The 19,509-nt window shown below is 44.5% G+C and overlaps 1 protein-coding gene across 4 annotated transcripts in view; it reads right to left on the bottom strand.

The window, feature by feature from the left end:
- Positions 1–19,509, bottom strand: part of EXOC6B (exocyst complex component 6B) — a 312,903-nt gene that overhangs the window by 157,514 nt on the left and 135,880 nt on the right. For all 4 annotated transcript variants that reach the window (XM_075709031.1, XM_075709030.1, XM_075709033.1 and 1 more), the window contains exon 7: positions 5,463–5,639. In XM_075709031.1, the coding sequence (XP_075565146.1) occupies positions 5,463–5,639 (177 nt within the window). The remainder of the gene's footprint in view (positions 1–5,462; positions 5,640–19,509) is intronic.

Raw genomic sequence — 19,509 nt, 5'->3', positions numbered from 1 at the left:
AGGGCTCTGAGCACCCTGCTCTGGTTAAAGCTGTCCCTGCTCGCTGCAGGGGAGTCAGACTAGATGACCTCTAAAGGTCCCTTCCAACCCAAACCATGCTATGATTCTATGACTCTATAATTCAACAAATCACATCTAATCTCTTTGGGTACCAGCAGCCGGGAAGCACTTTACCCCGTGCTGCATGGAGGTACAGAACAAACCATGCTGTAGATTTGCTACATCTTGTGTGGTCTTGGTGTCCTTTATCTGCCCCAGCGCGTCCCATGGCTTAACCTTAGCGAAAAAAACCTGAACGCGTTTGCACAGTCAAGAGGATGCTCAGGGTACTGTGATACTGGAAGTGGCCAGATGGTCCTGCAGACTAACTGATCTCCCTCTGGCTCACGTTATAGACAACAGGCAGACAGCTCTGTCTGGAAACAGAGAGGTTTCTGTCAGTGTCCAAGATGTTTTTTGCATAATTACTAGTGGAAGCAAACAAAAGGTGGAGGCCAATGGCACCTAACAAAGCCATTTATCAGGGAAAGTCAGGAGAGCTCTCTGGAGTCTGTGCTCTAGCTCCCAAAACTTTGTAAGAAACCTATTACACTCACTTAGAGAATTACAACTCATTCCTACAGCCAGGTCAACCTGAAAGAACACCAGAAACATGATGAATTTTGGCTACACTTCACACCTGCTGATGTCCCAAGCGCCAAACTCCTTCTCCAAACAGAAAACTGTCTGGAATTCGTTGATTTGTTCTTAAAAGACAGTTGAGAGGCCATTATTCTAAAGCACGATGTTCTTCCTTAAAAACTTCCCCTCTCCCACAAAGGAACACCAGGGAGTCCAACTCGACCCAACCACTTCACAGACACCTGACCAGTCTTTTCTGGGGACAAGAAGAAATGAGGCACAACGCAGGCGAGTTTGTCCTGCTGTATTCCACAAGATCGCAGAAGAAAAGTGACTGAAAATGAGAAGAATCTGGATGAGCTTTGTAGTTTTCTGGATGCTTTTTACTACAAAGGGAACAGCTGGCACAAACTGCACAGACTGTGGAATGCAAATTTTCCTTCTGCAACTCGACATTCATAAAAACTGAATTTAAGCCTTCTCCCAGCTCACTTTACAGCTGGGCCCGCTCCCTCACTCTGATTATAGTGGGAGCTTCCACCTCAGCGAGGCATCTGTACTTAAGTGGGATAAGGCTGGCCCATAATGTCTCCAAGCTGGTGAACACCAATGGAGTGGGGAACCACATCTCATATTCATCTTCTTGAACGCAGCTGGCAGAGCTCGCTTCTACTCCAAGGGAGAGAACGACCTACACTAGAATACATGCGCCAGTACGAGCAAAACCCTTCTGCTCTTTCTTCCCTTTCAAAGCTTTTCCTGTAAATTTTGCTGCAGGGCTAGAGGGATTGCTCCATGTGGGTAGGGAATCGTGGGCTGTCTAGAACAGTTCATCCAGCCTAGGTGGAGGACACAGCCTGCTGAAGGGCCTCAGATATTTCCTAGAGGAAAAGAAAAAAAAAAAAAATATATATATTTACCCCGCTTTTTCCAGCCTGTGCACCAGGCTCAGGATCTCTCCTGCCTCAACTTAATCAGAAACACCTAGGACCATCCTGTTTTCAATTCCAAGCAGGAGTGCAAGGCGCCCTTCATTCTTCCCTTTCCATATCCAACCAGTCATCGCTGGCTGTCTTCCAAACAGAAACCTGCGATTACTGGTTGGCTTTATTGGCTGGGAGAGGTCAAGAGCAAGAGCTACCAGTGCAGTCTTTGGATGCTTCAGGATCAATTTCTTTACTGGTCTACTGACCTTATTCTACAAGGGGCTGCCCTTGCTTTCTCCAGGCTTTCTTGTTAGCAGTATTCCGTATTTTCTTGAGAAGTATAAGCCTCAGCAATCTCGGTGAGAGGCCGAGCACAGCCAATGACGTGTGGCCCACTTGTTGCAGTACTGTCCCTCTAAGCCCAGAAAGCCTTCTCCATCGCTCCAGACCATGGGGGCTGTGCAGGAAACGAGACACAGTTCGCTTGCGCTCAGCATACTTAACGCTAACAATTTTAAGCAATTAGGATTAACTTTGGAGACTCAAATTCTGTATTAATAGTATTCCTGCATAGACCAGATAATCGTAAGAAGAAAGAGTCACACCAGAACATGAAAAGCTAGGAATGAATCCATCAACCACAAAAACCAATTTTGCAGTTGGCCTGTAACTTTAGAGAACCCTTACCAAAGAATCTCCCATTAACATTTTACATACTGTACTGGTTTGGGCTGGGATGGAGTTCATTTTCTTCACTGCAGCCCATATGGTGCTGTGGTTTAGATGTGTGACCGAAATGGCGTTGATAACACTGTTAGCTATTGCCTAACTGCTTACGCAGCATCAAGACCTTCTCCGTTTCTTACTTTGTCCCCCCAGCAAGTAGGCTGGGGCTGGGCAAGAGGCTGGCAGGGGACACCACTGGGACAGCTGACCCAAACTGACCAAAGAGATATTCCATACCATGTAACGCCATGCTCAGCAATAAAACTGGGAGGTGGGGGTAGTTCTTTTTTCAAAAGTAGCCACTGCTTGGAAACTGGCTGGGCATCAGTCTGCCAGTGGGAGGTGGTGAGTGATTGCCTTTGCATCGCTTGGTGGGGTTTTTTTTCCCCTTTACTTATTAAACTGTCTTTACCTCGACCTGTGAATTTTCTCGCTTTTGCCCTTCACATCGTTTCCCCAATTCTGGGGAGTGGGGTGTGAGTGAGCAACCGGGTGGGGGCTTAGCTACTGGCCAGGGTCAACCCACTACACACACACGACACTCCTTCAGATTTAGAATCATAGAATCATTTAGGTTGGAAAGGACATTTAAAATCATCAAGTCCAACCATAACCCTATAAATCTTGTCCCTACGTGCCACATCTACATGTCTTTTAAATACCTCCAGGGATGGTGGCTCAACCACTTCCCTGGGCAGCCTGTGCCAGTGCTCGACAACCCTTTCGGGGAAGGAATTTTTCCTAATATCCAATCTAAACCTCCCTGGGGCAACTTGAAGCCATTTCTTCTTGTCCGATCGCTAACTACTTGGGAGAAGAGCCCAACACCCCCCTCCCTGCCCCCTCCTGTCAGGGAGTTGTAGAGAGCGTTAAGGTCTCCCCTCAGCCTCCTCTTCTCCAGGCTGAACACCCCCAGCTCCCTCAGCCGCTCCCCACCAGCCCTGTGCTCCAGACCCTGCCCCAGCTCCGCCGCCCTACTCTGGACACGCTCCAGCACCCCAATGTCCTTCTTGTGCTGAGGGGCCCAAAAATTTAACGCCTCTATTTCCACATGAGAGATCCATTTGTACTTATAAACAGATCATTTTCTTTCCAAAAGGAACAGACCCCCAGCAGGCAGGAACGTGGTGAAGAGCTAAGCTCATCAGGAACCAAAACCCTCTCCTTCCCTTTTTGCCCCCTAAGACAATTCTAGGAAAATGAGGTGGAAAAATAGGGCTCCCGAGGGCCGGGCCGAGCAGAGAAGGGGGCTCCCGGGGGTGCTGCCCGCTGCGCCCCGTTTCATCACCACGGACAGCGGCCACCGCCCCGGCCCCCCGCCACCCCCGCCGCCCACCCGCGCGGTCACCCCCACTGCAGGCTCATTCACCTCCTGCCAGCCCGGCTCCAAACGCACCCCGAGGTGGCACCTCATCTGCCTCGAGATGAGTTAATTCCGTTCAAATGACTTAGGAGATTTCTCCCCACTGCGCTATACAAATTATTGTCTCTTAAATTCTTCCCTCCTTAATGTTTTCCTTACAACTTTCAATTCTAATTGAAATTCAGTTCTTATTTCTAATTCCAATTGACTCAAACTTTGCATACCCCATAAGTACCGCCACGTTTCACACTGCCGCCCGGTTTTGCGAGAACCCACTCCACAGAGAGAGATTTTGAGAGTGAATCATAGAATCATGGAATCATAGAATCATCATAGAATCATTTAGGTTGGAAAAGACCTTTAAGATCAACACTACCAACTCCACCACTAAACCAGTTAAGGGTAGAGTAGCAATTTCGTGTTTCCTGGCTTGGTGGCTGTATTATTTTTTAATGAAAGTAAAAACTGGGAATCACTAAGGTTGGAAAGGACCTCTAAGATCATCAGCCCAACCATCAACCCAACACCACCGTGCTTGCTAAATCATGTCCCAGAGTGCCACGTCTGCCTGTTTTTTGAATGCTTCCACGGATGGGGACTCCGCCACCTCTACTAAAGGACCAGATTATTTTTTTTTTTCAGCAGGGAAATACCAAAATATATCTATTCAAATCAATGTTTGTTTAAAAAAAAAATGTGCCCTTCCCACTCACTTTTCTTTTGTTTAACTTCTGCTCTATTTGCATTTCGATGTAGGAGTAAATAGCCCACCCAGATGGTTTCAGTGTGGCATGAGGGCTCTGGGTCGTACCCTACAGTTTGGAAGTGTGATCTCCTCGGTCTGCTTTGGAAATGCAGCAGAGATGAAGAGGAGAGAATTGAACTGCAGAGAAAAAGGCAGAACATGAGCACAGGACCACTTGAGCAACCCACACTATTTTAAACTTCAGAAACTTGTTCTTAATCCTCTTCTCTGGCTTGTTGTAGACTTCAGGGCAACGAATACCACCCAATTCAGTTACAGGTTGTAGCTGAAAATATCATCCTCCCGATGTAACAGCAATAAGAGAAAAAGCATCCAGCGTGGCAGATAAAACTCGCCAAAAGGTCCAGTGCAAGACTGCATGGCAAGAAATGAAGAACACATCCAAAAGCTCAACACCTCGTGACCTACACTCCTAGTAGGTATCTCCAAGCTTCCTTTCCTGAAACACAGAGGGACAGGGCTGTCTTGCATTTTAAGCACCGTAAGTCCAAGATGTCCCACTGCACGTGCCTTCCTCGAGCGCAGGGAGGAAAGAAGAACCAACACTATCAGCGAGGTTATGCTTTGCGGTTATCAAAAACAGACTGCCAGCCTGAGGAAGCAGCAGCAGAAAGGGAGCGCAGCAAGGAATTAAAATTGCATTTAAAAAGTTCTGTCCCGATGCAAGCCTTTTTAACGCAAAGTACGTCTCTGCCACCAAGACACACGTCCCACAGAAAAGGCCACGTATCTCACGTGCTGTGCGGCAATTTATCTTTTTTTTACACGAAGGCTAGATACCAAACTGCCTTCCCAAGTAAGCACAGAAGCGGAGGACAGAAGACGTGGGCTGTTCAGTTCTCATACAATACTTGGCCCCTCTGCTGAGCCTGCTAACGAGAATAGGGACAGCTGTGCAAAATAACCCGGTAACACACCCCACGTTCTGCAGCCTATTCTGCACCTTTACGACACGCTGCATTGGCAACGTGAAAGACTGAGCGCGGTGCAAACACTGTCTGAGACACTTCTGATCACCCCCAAACTGCCCAGTCTCCTGGATTTGATGTTATACAGTTACCTCTTCATCCTCATCCTCATCTTCAACATCCAGGATACCCGAATCCTGCTCAGACATGGGGCTAGTGTTTTTTACCTCCAGATCTGAGCTTGCGCAGACTTCTTTCTTGGACTTCTTTCCCCCGCTTATCCTGGGATGCTGTGATACAATATTGTCCAGGTTTCTTTGCTGCTGTGCCTAGAAAGAAAAGCAGATTTCAGGTTTTACGATAGCATCCTCGGACTTACTTTTTTTTTTTTTTTTTCAGCCAAAAGATGCAATCTGTCATGAAATACAACAAATGAGACAAAATAAAACACACACTTAATGGAACTTAGAAATGTTATGTTTTTCCTAGCGCAGATATTCCAAAGAAACAGAAGATTCATTTCAAAACCATTCCAGGGATTATGCAACAATACAAACAATATTCTGACTCTTCACAAATCAAAATGCCAAACCCATCATGCTGCCATATTGATCTATTTACAGCACAGATGCAGAAATATTAGCCCATAGGCCATGTGGTGACTGTCACAGGCTAATTTAAAGGACGTACTTAACCATTGGATTTGTTCCTCTTTTCAACCCATGTCAGCACAAAACATTCCACATCTGGACCCCAGAGGTTCCTGAAAGCATTTTTGTGGTACCCCAGGAAAGCTTAATTGTACGTTGCTGATGTACAGAATGAGCTGTAAAAGGTATTGAACAAAAATTCGCTCGCTGGGAGAAGCGCCACGATTCAGGGAGCACAACACATGGACTCAGTAGAGCTCCCTCGAACCGCTGATACCTATTCCTGGGGCTTTGGAGGTTCTTTGCAGCGGAGGTCAATGCATGTGCTCTGCTGCAAAATCTCCCTTGGTTTCCTCATTGTTACCGAGCACAATATTTGACAGGAAAAATGGTTTAGCCCCAATTGTTCAAGAGAGTTGACCAAGAACTTCAAACTGAAGGGGAAGGGCAAGGAGGAGGAATGGCATCGAGACGCTGTTCTCGCCACAAGTGCCAAATCATGGCCAAAATAAGGGGAAAAAGGCCAAGCCAACGGATGCAGTGGTTCTGCACATGTGGGCTTGTGCTCTGGTGTAACTATAAACCAAATGCTCTGACAGCCAGAAATTGATATGGATATATGCACACAGATCATAGGATCCCTCCCGTATTTTTCTATAAATTTTTTATATGTAAGAAGAAAGGTGTATGGAAATCATCCAGATGTCTTTCTGAAAGTGTTTTTTTAGATGGTAGGTTTCTCTTCAAAAAAGAATGAGTTTTATATATATTTCAGTTATTAATACAAAGTCCATTTCTAGCAATTACCTGTACAACCCAAATCAAACCTGCACCTGTGTATTTTATCGCTCCCCTACAACAGGAGACAAACGAGGTGGCAAAAGGGGACCATCCCCTGCCCCTCGCCAGTGTGACAGCCTGGCTTTAGAAGGAAGAAGGAATATTAGAAATCGTACTGTAGGTACTGTTGTCACTGAAACCAACTGTGCTAGGAAAAACAATGCAGAATTAAAACGAGTGGAACATATTAAAAAAAGAAAAAAACCTAATTATTTTTGATACCTGAACTGGAGAAAGCAGAAAGCTCTATCTAGAGCGCAAACCTTCAAAATTATTTCCTTTTAAACACTTAAAAGTATGAATATCACACAAAAATAATTTATGACCAAGTTTTATTTTGACAGCCTCTCTCAGCTCAACTCCCTTTTGAATCCCTCCTTGGGAAGAAAGACCCCATCAGAGACAAGATCACTTGTGTAATTTCTAGATCTGAAGAATATTAAAAGCCAAGCACGGCACGGATATCCCAACCCTCACAAAATCCAGCGGGCTCTGCCGTTGTGTAAGGCAAAGCGCCCTTCACACCGTGCACATACAATCGGCTTCGTCTTAATTAACGAACATGGCAGTTGATAATAAAATTAAATATGTATAGCTGACACTGGACGTGCACCAGGAGTTGGAGCTCAACCTTACATGATGCGCAGCCCTGTGCTATGCCATAGCACAATCTTGACCTCTAGTGGTTGGAAAGCAGTAGTATCGTCAACGTTGACTACAAGCGCTCTTACAAGAGAAGTAACAGCTGAGCAAGGGGACTACCAACCAAGCTTATCAAAAAGATCTCTTAAGGGACGAGTCTCAATATCAGGGATTTTTGCAACAAAGCCACAGGAAAAGGTCCGTGTGAACACTGCTGAAGACAAATCTTGCTAGCAACGTCAATACTTGTAGCAATTGGGGAAAACGTGGTATTTTTTGCATTAGAAATCTCGAACTTCAGAGGCACAACTCTATAGAAAGACATTGCAACATCATATAAAGAGAACTAGGACTTCAAAAAGGGGAGCAAGCGTTTGGTCCTTCTGAAGCCCACACAACAAAGAGATTCGAGGCTCGATTCCACTCTCAGATACGCCCATTTATGACATAAGTTACTCAACTGAAGCGTAATGAAGTTATAACACTGAATCCACTGTAAATTACACCAAAAGCAAGCCCAGTGTACTCATTAAAATCTCTGAAATTTATGTAATCTTTTTTCCTCTAGAAAGGGAAGAAATCAAAGAATGGGAAAATGCAAAGTTTTGGATAAAACATTGTGCTTGAAACGGATCATTAAACAGGGTGTAGCAAGTTCACAGCAGAAAAAGCGGTCATGGGAGAGGAAAAATCTGGGCTAACAAGCTGAAGGATGCTGCCGCCAGCTCTGAACTTCACTGTTGAAGCCCTAAGCATGTAACATTCAGCATTTTAGGCTGAACACAGAATTAGTCTCAGCAGAGGACCTTGCGGACATGTCCTCAGAAGACCCATTATCTTGCCCCCCCATCTCTTTTCAAACAAGAGGTATTAATGTCGCCCTTCAGCTTCAGCTATGCTCACAAGAAGAGCATGATAGTACATAACTTCTACTGGCCAGATGTCAATATTGATAAGATTCAAATCAAATATTAAGATCTGAATCAAAACCCGAAAGTCAAGAAAGTCTGTCCTTCCAGAAAAAGCCATTGCTCTAGGCCAAGAAGTTCAACATCCAAATTCAAATGCCACATTTTGCATTGTGCATACTTTAAATGCAAATAAACTGAAGTTTATCAAGAGAAAAATTTTGACCTGAATTAAAGTCCAGGGACCTACTGGGAAAAAGAAAAAAAGGGGGGAAAAAAAGAAAAAACTATGTCCCACCTCCCAGAGATCCACAAAAAGCAGCCAGAGAGATGCTCCCAATGACACAAAGGCTTTGCAGCGTACCAAGAGCAATTTTTGCCTTTAGGAATTTGAGGAGGGGCAGGGGGAGTTCTAAATTAGAAGTGGTTTTCCAGGGTTTTCCACCTTAAATATCGACAAATAGCCCCAAAGGAACCCAGTCGACATTTATTCTGTTCCAGCACACTGGTGCACATCACAACACGTAACCCCCATCTCGCACAGCCGCCGCTCCGTCGTACGGTGGGCGCAGCCCATCAATAGCCGGCTGGGAGCCCAAGAAGTCGGCATGATACAAGCAGAGCCCATAACCTAGGTGTTACGTTGGAACGACACAACGTACACGCCAGAAAAAATAGTAATTGCTTTTCCATTAACAGGAGGGCATTTCCCCCGCCCCCACTCTTGGCAGGAAACAATCTGGACTGAAGTGACCTATAAGTGAGAAATATCAAATTTTCTTTAACTTCGGCAGGCTTGGGTGAAGTCACCGAGGTTTCAGTTTCACCTTGAGAGAAAGACAGAGCTCCGGAGAGGCCCAGAGGAAGCAACTAAGGAGAAATTTGGACTTAACCGCCAAGGAACTCCCGGCTCCTACCCTCATCTCGTTACCCGCACCTTCCCGGGCTGGGGGTGCAGCAGAGCAACTCTGCAATATATTTGACGTCGCACATAAAGGATGAAAAACGACCTGCAGAGCAGGCACATTTGGATTTTAATGTTCTGTTTCACATAAAGGCATCTGTAGGGAGCCCAATGAAGAGGCACACTTTAGAAACCACATCAAAGCACATGCGACACTCCAGCGTGCCCTCTGAAAATGGAGGGACCTGGGGCTACGGGGGAGGCGAAAAGCCCTCAAGGGACAAAAATCAAATAAAAAATCCCCTTACCTTTTGGTGTGGTTTACATGAAAGCAAGTGCATTTTTGTATTATTCGGTAAAATTGCCTCTATTATACAAGACTATCAATCTCTTGACTCTCTGCTTAATGTGACAATTAAAAAAAAAAAAGGTAAGAAACCAAATGTCTGCTCGTAGCTAACGTTACATTTAGCAATAACACACAAAGCGTTTGGTTCACGCAACTGAAACTCCCTCCAAGCACAGCTACTTTCTTCATCCACGCGATGAGCACAGCAGTCTAGCAGCCTCCTTGCAGCACAGGAACACCCTACGCTGCTCTGACACGGCAGAAATCCCAACCCCCTGACAGCAACGCTATTTCCAGGCTGGCTGATAGAAGAAGCGAAGGCAGCTTTCCACCTCCAGGTTCAGGTTTAGGTCAGCGACCCACGTTTGCTGTTGTAACCGGACCAAGGTTGGCCATCGGGCAGTCTAGGAGACCTTCATCTCCACAGCTGAGAAGCTGGTAGGTTTTGCTGGCTGAATGCAACCAGGAGAGTCGATCTCTTGCTGTTGTTCCTTGAGAAACAGAGAATCAAAGGAACAAGGGGAAAAAGCACTTCTACCTTTATTACATGTTTTCTCCCCCAGCCATCCACTTCTTTTATATTACCTGTACACCACTCTCCCAAGTGCTCAACCTCGCAGGACGTGGCTTTGGGGGTTTTCCGTGTCATACAAGAGTCCTAAATACGAGTCTTCAATACGAGTCTATCCTGAAATGGCTGCCGCAAGCTTTGGAGCAGCAACTCCGCCTTCACCACCCATCGCAACTCAACCGAGCCAACCCAACCGACCAAACGTCATGCATGAGAAATTAAATGCATTGGCTTAAAACACTAGTGACAAGTAACAGTTGAATTTTTCGTAGCTGAATTTTTCAAAGTAACTTGACTGCTTGTGACCGAGCAAACGCGGCCCCAAACCTGCAACCCCAACCTGCGTAGCTAAGCTGGGGAACGACACGGAGTAGCAGAGCCAGGTCATGGACTCCTCCAAGCTCTGCCTACAGAAGCCATACCCACCGTAAGGGAAAGCTGTTATATCACCTACACGGGGAACGAGCTCCTTTAAAACTCAAATAGCTTTTTATAGGGTTTTTATAACTTCGCCTTGTTTTCTGCGTTGGTTTGCCAATGCGTGAGCGCGTCTTACCTCCCGTCACCTCCACCCACCAATGAGCTGACAATATTTACTTTTTAGAAGAATCTAATTAGCTCTTTCCTGATGAGACAGTAGATAAGGTACAGCAAAAAAAGAGGTTTTATTATTTACACAGGATTGAAGTACCGCTGTGGTTAGCTTTGGTGGTTTTGATTAGTTACTGCACATTTGCTGCTGCGATTGTTTTATAGACCCCTCTAATGGGCTGAGACACAGAACTTTAAAATATTGTTTCCCAATATCCCGAGGAATGGGATACATATTCCTTAAACAATATTACAAAAAAAAGCAGACTGGCTACAGAGGAAGAAAAAAGAAAGTTAATAAAAAATGACAGTAGGGCTGGCTCCCCGCCAAAGAGCCATTCAAAAGTTATAAAATCCCCCTTCGATCAGATAAAAGCATGGATTATTATTGCAAGGTGTAAACTCAACACACTGACACAGCTTCTGGTTTGAGTTTTAACGAAAAGCCCGTCGCTTGTCAAGATGATAAGAGTTTTTGCCGATCTGCTTTCTCGGTGTTAACTGGTTATCAGAGAAAACAATTTGTCGGAGGTTTGTCTGACAAAGTTCACCATCAGCACAGGAAACGAGGACCAAGAACGTGATTTTTTTTTTTTAACTTGATTCCTGGTCATTAAAAAAAATAAGTTTAGAAACACAGCATTCAACAAGTTTGCTCTGCCCAACACCCTGCACAGACTTCGCTTCAACCTCCCACTCCTCCTTCCCTAAAAATGACTCTTCCCCCTCAGCCCACCCGGTGCTAAAATCCAACTCATGATACTGATATTCCCAAATATCAATTTTGCTCATACATAAATTTTTGGCATCAAGTGTGCAATGGGGAACACGCAATTCTCCCTCTGCTTTTGCTTTCACCCAGTGATTTATCTTTGTCCCCACACTCCTGATCCTTTTCCTTACCCGCAAGACGAGGTCAGCATTATTTACATCCTCAGAGTTCACTGTAAAGAGTAACTTGGTTAATTCAGCATTTTATACAAAACCTATTAAGCCTCAACTGTTCTTTGGGGAAGCTCCTGCAGTACGGTACTCGGAGAAAGGAATGATCAAGACTCTCCTTTCCTAGGAGCTGTAAAAAGAAGTTTATCACATTAGCATTGATAAAAAGACTTAGGCAACCAAGTCCTCCAGGTCAGCTGTACAATGAAAGACCAAAAGCCATTTTTTAAGAAGTCCTTGATTGAGCAAAGTGTTGATTTACACTTCTGTGTGATCTAGCCTCAAGAACAAGATATCTGCAGGCAGGCATCAAAAGTAGCTCAGTTATGCGATTACAAAGTTTATTTATCACATTTACACGGAGTGGAGAAGCTGAAAATTAGATAAGCGGACTAAAAGCAGTAGGAGGACAGCTGTTCTACAAAGTATTTCAAACACATTAAAGACCGTGGCCCTGACAACTCCACAGCTCGGGTCTCTGTTTAATCAGTCCCAAGCCCTTCGCAAGCCGGGCTGGGATAAATAGTTTACTGCTCACTGTTAAGCAACTGGATGCATATTCTTTGATTAACTTTTACCAACAATTTAAAATTCCTTTTTAAATGCTGAGCGCCTTCATACGAAATCCCCTGCTATATGCAATACTATAAACCACGCTCTGATGTTGGGTTTTTTTTAATGCTGCCTTTTCATATAACATTGAAGAGGCATCTCTCTCCCTGACGAGACTTAATTATGACTCAAAGCGCAAGTGGAAACTCCCACACTTTGGTTTAACCTCTCGTTAGCCTAATTGCAACCGAACCAAACCCCGCCAAGTAAGAGAGGGAGCAGCAAGGTAATCGCAACCAGAACCAGTCACAGGCGAGAGGGTCCAACTCTCACCCTCCCCGTCCCGGAATAACTCACGTGCACACAACCTTGCAGGACCAAGCCTCAGCTTTAAGTACTCTCTCATGCACCGGGGACTAGTAATTATTTTCTAAGCGAGGGTTTGTTTCAACACGCTCTCTGACAATCAGGGCATGACAGAGGTAATAGGGTTTTTTTCACTGAAACTATGAGAAAGGAAAAATCCAGACCAAAGGCTTGCTTTTGCAGAGACCAACATCAGAAGAACGGGGGATGCAGATGGAGAAGGGAGGGAAGAACTAAAGGGACAGCCTCATGCTTTGACTCAAGGACGCACTATGGCCCACGCTTGCTTGGGCTCGGTGCTTCCACTAAAGACAACCACAGCGAAGCGCTGGAGCTCGCAGCAAGCAGCCCACGTAGCACCAAGGCCATGTCCTCCTCCACCTGAAAGCGCTCAGCTCCGGCCCGCAGCGCCATCACCCCCAACACGGGAGAATTCCCAGCTCAGCGACCGAAGCCTGCAGGCAGCTCCGGCAGCAAGCGACGGCACACCAACCCTCGCCTCTCTTTAAATCGACCCGGGCAACTCTCCACTTGCTGTCCTACAACTCCAACCTTGCCAAGGAAGTTGCAGCTATCACACCTGTGGCAATTTAGGGTAAAAAGAAGTGGATTACATCACACAAAAGCTTGAAGGCATGCTGGACCGTGAAGCTTTTCAAGGTTTGATCCGTGGGTAATTCTGGAAAAACAATTAGAGCATGCTTACGACTGCTGCTTCAGCTTGGAGATACCACTGTCCGAGGTCTGACACAGTACAGGGCCCTCATTACTCTCATAAACCACAGTAAGGCAAACGAAAAAGTCTGCATAAGCCATTTCCAGCATTTCTCAATGGGTTTACTCTCATTTTTCCTTCCCACTGTCAAGGGGGTACAGGCCATTTAAAGCTACTGGTATACTAAGGAACACACTGCCCAATATCCCCGTTTTATGTGTCAAGAATTGCAACAGCAGAAAGGTTGCTCACTCAGCCAGGATAGCAAACAGGGATTAGAGCTCATCGGTGCTTGGGTTTCTGCTCCGCACTTATTTGCCTTGACCACACTGACCCTCAAAAAGTTATACGGTGAAAAGAGTGTTAACCCTCATAGCCTGGCCTCAGATTAAACCTTTACACTCCGTTCTCTGTGGGAGTTCCCAAACTCCTGTTTCACACACCCTCTCTGGGCCTTGTCAAGCATTTTGGAGATAAGTTTCCTTTCAAGATTCTGCTTTTGTTTCCATTTATCGGTCTGGTTCGGGTTTTTTCAAGATTCTGAGAAACTGGCAACGTTCAAAGCACCTATCTTAGATGGTCCCGATTATCCTGGAACACACAAAGACTCATCTAAATACAAGGATAAAGCCCTGAGTGGTGAGTCCTGGACAAAACATTTTTTTGGCTTTTCCACAAGGCAGCTTGTAAGTCTTTTAAACCAGATCTGGGAAGATCTGCACAGCAGATACCCTTAGGATCTAACTCACCGTCCAGATCTGAAGTCAGAAACTATCCTCGATCATAGTCAGGATAATCTGAGATAACAGGTTCCACAGCTGGTCCTCAACTGCATCAAAGCAGTGGGCAGCCTTCCACCAATTCAAGCAAGGGCACGGATCTTCTCTTCCAGCCTTCTTCCATGAGACAGAATCTGTACTAATACGCTCTCGGCAACGGCTCAAAGTAATGTCATCCAAGACATCGGCACCGGTGACTCATCTGTTCTGAGATGCATCCAAAGGCGTTTCCACAGACTCTCACGGGCGCTGAACTCCGTGCCCTGACAATGCAACGGATCACGCCAAGATGAGATCTGGGTTAGACAGGCCAGGAGCGTTAAGGACAGCAAAGAACCACAATGGACAGCCTAACGGGACACGCTCCATCACTGGAGAGCTAAGAACATGCTCGATAACTGCATGCTAGAGACGCTGTGACGTCAATCGTCTCTAGGAAGAACCTGCTGGACTAGACGATGTCTTAGGAGCCTTCCTATCCTGTTTTCTGCGACAGAGGCATGTCTTCCCAGCGGGAGGCTAACGGTGCTCACCCAAACTGCCGTCCACTTCAGAGCAGGTGGTTTTACAAGGACAACTTCAGAGCTCTGTACCAACATACTGAAGAGTTAAGCAGCAAGACAGGGCAAAGAGCACAGCAGTTAAAGACTGAATCCTAAAATCTAAAGAAACCCCTACTGCCTAGTTCCTATCTCTTGGGGAACACAGACAGCAGCAGTACCTCCACCTTCAGAAGATTTAAAAAAAAAAAAAAAAATTTTTTTTTTTTTTTTTTTTAAAAAAAGAGAGAGAAATCCTTCGGAACAAAGACTATTTCATTCTGTTTAGGAATAACCCCTATGGTTTTTTTGATGCGAAACCCACAAAGCAGATGCCAAAAGGGCTGAGCCACAAAGACTAGCTTTTCTTGTTAAGAACTAAATGGTTTTTTCAAGAATAATCATCTTCTCCATGATCCATGAGCTTTAGGGTAGCAGCAGAAGAAAGCAGAACATTATTTTGTTATTTCTGGTTTTAATTAATCAGAGAATTAAATAGCCACTGCTTCTCCAAACATGTTGACTATAAGGGGTACTTAATCCCCATATGAAAAGTTTCACCGAAAACGACTTTACAGAAGAGCTTAAATTTCATTTGGCTTCCTGTGTTTCACACAGATTCCTCTGACACTATGGAATATTCTGTTGATAAACAGGTTTTTTCTGAGCAGTTATTCACCAAGGATAAGACTGCTGGGCACGAGGCTTGGGGATTTAGAAAAGAGATTATAGGAGAGAAGAATGGAATTACATGTTCATCACAGAGTATTACTCTCTAAAACCCACTCTCCAAACTCAAATGTTTTTTTGTGGTCTTTTTTAACATAAAAATGAATTTAGTCAACATATTACATAATTCTTCTCTACCACAGTATGTTCCCAAGATTTTTCTCCCCACATCGATAAGTAATATTTCATTTGTATCACAATTTTTAGCATTGAAACTAGAAAGACTGTAAATACACATAGATAAATCAAAACCTGATCTCATTTTGCTTCTGTAATATGACATAACACTCATCCTTTAAAGCACCAGAAGTTATTGCTGAATTAATTAAAATGACACAGAAAAAAAAAAAAAAAACCTATATTCACAGTCTCCAAACTCTCAGAATTCACAACCAGAAAAATCAGGCAAGTCGCTACATCTGCTATTTACTGGACATTATCTGCCCTCTAAAGGCTAATGGGGAAACTGCAGAGAACTTTTCAGCCAGAAGTAAAGACCTGGAAGTGTTATACATCCTCTTATCTTCTTTTTCTTTACGCCCCTGCCCTCTCCCCCACCACGTACCTACTGTTCGACCACTCAAGAGGATCCCAGGTTCAACTTGACCAACACCTACTTGAGCTCAACCTACACAGTGACAATCCTGGCCTCAACAAACTCAAAGAAAACTCTGCTGCTGCCCTCATGGAGCCAGGATCTCACCCCTATAGGTACAGTTTTCTCCAGTGCTCAGAGAGATGAGGATCAGGCATAAATAAGATTTAATCAGACACCAAGCCCATCTATTTTACAGTTTGATATAACTTTGCAAGTCACTGGCCAGGACAACGGCACCAATGTTGCAGCATGACCCTACCAGTTTGCTAACAATACACATAATGTTTGGCCCAACCATTCCAAAAAAATCCTGCAAATGAGTCTTTGACCTCAATACCATTGATGTTTCCATCTTAAACAAGAAGTCAGCTGCAGCTGGAAGACAGGAGGCTGTTAGAGCTGCCTTTCTACTCCTCATTTCATAAGAGACAATATAGGCAGCCATTCCAATCCCCAGAGCCATCAGCTGTTCCAGGCTGATGGGCCGCAGTAACATTCTTTGTGGCACAACAGTTTTTTTGGTTATTTGAAGCCTGTTCCTCTCAATCAACACATGCTCGTCCCTGACAACCCAACAAAAAAGCAAGAGATGGAAAAGCTCAGCACTGCCATTCACTAGATCCGAATATGCATCTTTTGTTCCCGTTATGTATTATTTGATAAACTCTGCTTACGAATTCGGAAAGCATGATCTCGCATAAAGCATTTACACAAATTAAATATATATTTCATAGAATAAATGTTTTAATATTGCATGCTGTGCCTTTACATTGCAATTACTCACTACCAGTACAACACAGAGCAAAAGAGGAGCCGTGGTGGGACCGCAGTTGCCCCAAAGTGATCACTTGAACATTGATACGGAAATTTGCCATAATAAAATACATTGCTAGCTTGGAAACCTGTAATCTCACTTTGTGTGCAATCATTATAACACAGCCATATCTCTTTTCTAGGGCCAGAAGCGGGGTTTTGGATCTAGACATCTTCAAAGCTGCGTGCTTAGCTCCCCCTCTGAATTCCCTATACAAGGATCCTAAATGGGAGCCGGGGTTGGTTAACATCGTCAGCCGACGTTAACGGCATTCACAAGTGTTACGTCCTTTCCAAACAGGTTGCTTTCATTAGGGTACCTTAATAAGGATTAGAATAATCCACTATTCTGGATTGAAGTTTTTGGCCAAAGTACCTGCCGAAGATGATGTGATGTATGACATTAGCCCATCTTGTCTGCACACACCGCGCTGGGAAAGGATTTTCTGTTGAATTCCAGCTGAATTCCTTGAAGTCATCGTCGGGGTTTATAAACCAGCACTACTCTTTGGTGACAAACTTCCTTCAGAGCAACATGCGGGACACAAGAGAGGAGCTCAACCTGAAGGCATTTTTTCAAAGCACTAATTCTGCTTCTCCCCCCTCAACTACATTTTTTAAGAATATTCAAGAAGAAAAAGGAAACGCCCAGTTTCCAGGGCGTCATTTCTTATCCTCATAAAGCACTTTACGATGGTTTAGATTTAAAGACTGAAATTTCAAACCATTTCACTATTGCCACACTTTCAACAGCACGGAAATAATAGTAAAAAAAAAAAGACAATAAGAAAAAAGAAGAGTGGGAGAGAAGCGCACATTTAAATTATCTGGAATAGGAAACTACCATCTCTGCACAAACAAGCTTTAATCCCTCAAGCACCAAGCAACTCTCATAAGCTTCCACGAAGCTCTTCTGCACTTTAATGCCTCTTCGACCATTACAGTCAACTAATCCATTAAATTTAATCATGCTTCCCTAAAAACCTGTTTTCAAGAAAAAATTAAGGGAAAGGATATCTAACGTAACACTCGCTCAGCATTTAGGTAGAGGTTTCATCCAAAGACACCAAAGGGTCTCCCAGCAGGAACATGCTGTCACTACTTCATGGACGTGGTAAAGAAATCCTTGCTCAAAAAAAAAAAAAAAAAATTTAGAAAACTTTTAGGAAAATCGAAGTGACAAAAATCCCATTGACTGAGCCTGGATTTGCAGGATTGAAATGCTGAGAAGTTTTTCCAGGGTGTCAGAATTAGCAGAGCAAGAGCCAGCACTGCTACCTACCAGCTCACCAGCCCTTCTGCTGGCCACCAGGCAAGGCATCCTCCCCACACGGCCAGGCCCTGCTTGCCTACATTTAAGACTCGCAGACTTCAAAATTACAATCACATTTTTGAAAGACCAAAATAAACAGCAGCTTGTACAAAAAAAGGGCAATTAGAAAGTTAGCATTCCTCCAACTTCTCGTTAGTAAAAGTTTTATAACCCTCCAACATGTGGCACTCCGGCATAAAACCTGGCAGAAGGAAAAATGCCCTTGTCTACCTTTCATAAATATAGCAACATTTCAGCATTGGCAAAGATGGCCTGGTTCCTATTACTAGCTTTTTTCCATTTTAAATTTACTAGTTAATTTTATAGAAACAAATAAAGGGACCTGCATATTATAAATCTATTAAAGATAAAAAACATAACTCTGAAAATAAAACACAAGAAAAATCTCACACCTTCCCTCCAGCCCTTTCCAATTTTAATTTATATACCTTTTAAAGGAAAAAAAGCGCTTCTCAATTGAGCTGGGAGGTCTTCCTTTAGTCCCCAGCAACTGGCACGTGTGGCATCGTTGTTCATACCTTGGCAACATGCAGCTTAATTGACCCATCGCTCTTTCACAGGTAACTAACTCCACCTGCTATTGATAGAAAGGGGAAAAAGAAAACCCCTTTTTTTGAGTATATTTTCATCTAGCCCCGATATGAGGTTGGTAAGGGAAGCTGAAGGACAAAATTCAATAGACGTTCAACTGTTACGCCTCCATCTGGAGTTAATGGGGTTGCACCTGCTTTTCATAAGGTGTGAACGTGACCCCCCAAAGTGCTCAAGTGAGGCACTGGTACTGCCTCGAACCAAGCTAGCAAGAGGGAGGGATGTCCGCGAGGGATAAGGTTAGGAAACAAAACATAACTCCACATCACGAGGAATGCACGAGATAAGAAAGAAGTCATTACAAGTCAACACAACCAAGCGCTATTGTTTTCCTCCTGCATCAGTGTAATTTTATGCTAGCAAAAACCCAACTGAGTTTGCTGACCAGCAGCTACCACAGAGCAATAGGGAAGTGTCCGGACAACATGCGGTGGAGCAGCCGGTGAAGCAAATTCAGCTGTGCTTCAGCTCAGTGCTGACTTGGCCATTGCTCTCCTTTGGGGACTTCACGGCCTCAGAAGTTCCTGGGAAGTGTTCCTCACCGCAGGACCAATCTGGTCTGCACATGGGATGGAATAACTCCATGGGACCGGTTGGGGTGGTAGAGGATGACAACGCGGCCATCGGGATATTTATAGGGACATCTTCAACAACAACAGTTTGCACGGGGCATAAGTGTGTCATCAATTCCTACACTGGGCCACGGATCAAATGGGAAAAAGGGGGAAAAAAAAGAAAAGAATTGCCAGCACATGTTCTCTTTCAAAACTTTCCCTGGACCGTGAGT

Source organism: Pelecanus crispus, chromosome 4, assembly GCF_030463565.1.
Source record: "Pelecanus crispus isolate bPelCri1 chromosome 4, bPelCri1.pri, whole genome shotgun sequence".
NCBI lineage: Eukaryota > Metazoa > Chordata > Aves > Pelecaniformes > Pelecanidae > Pelecanus > Pelecanus crispus.
Note: the sequence above shows the minus strand (reverse complement) of the source record. Positions and strands in the feature narration are given on the sequence as shown.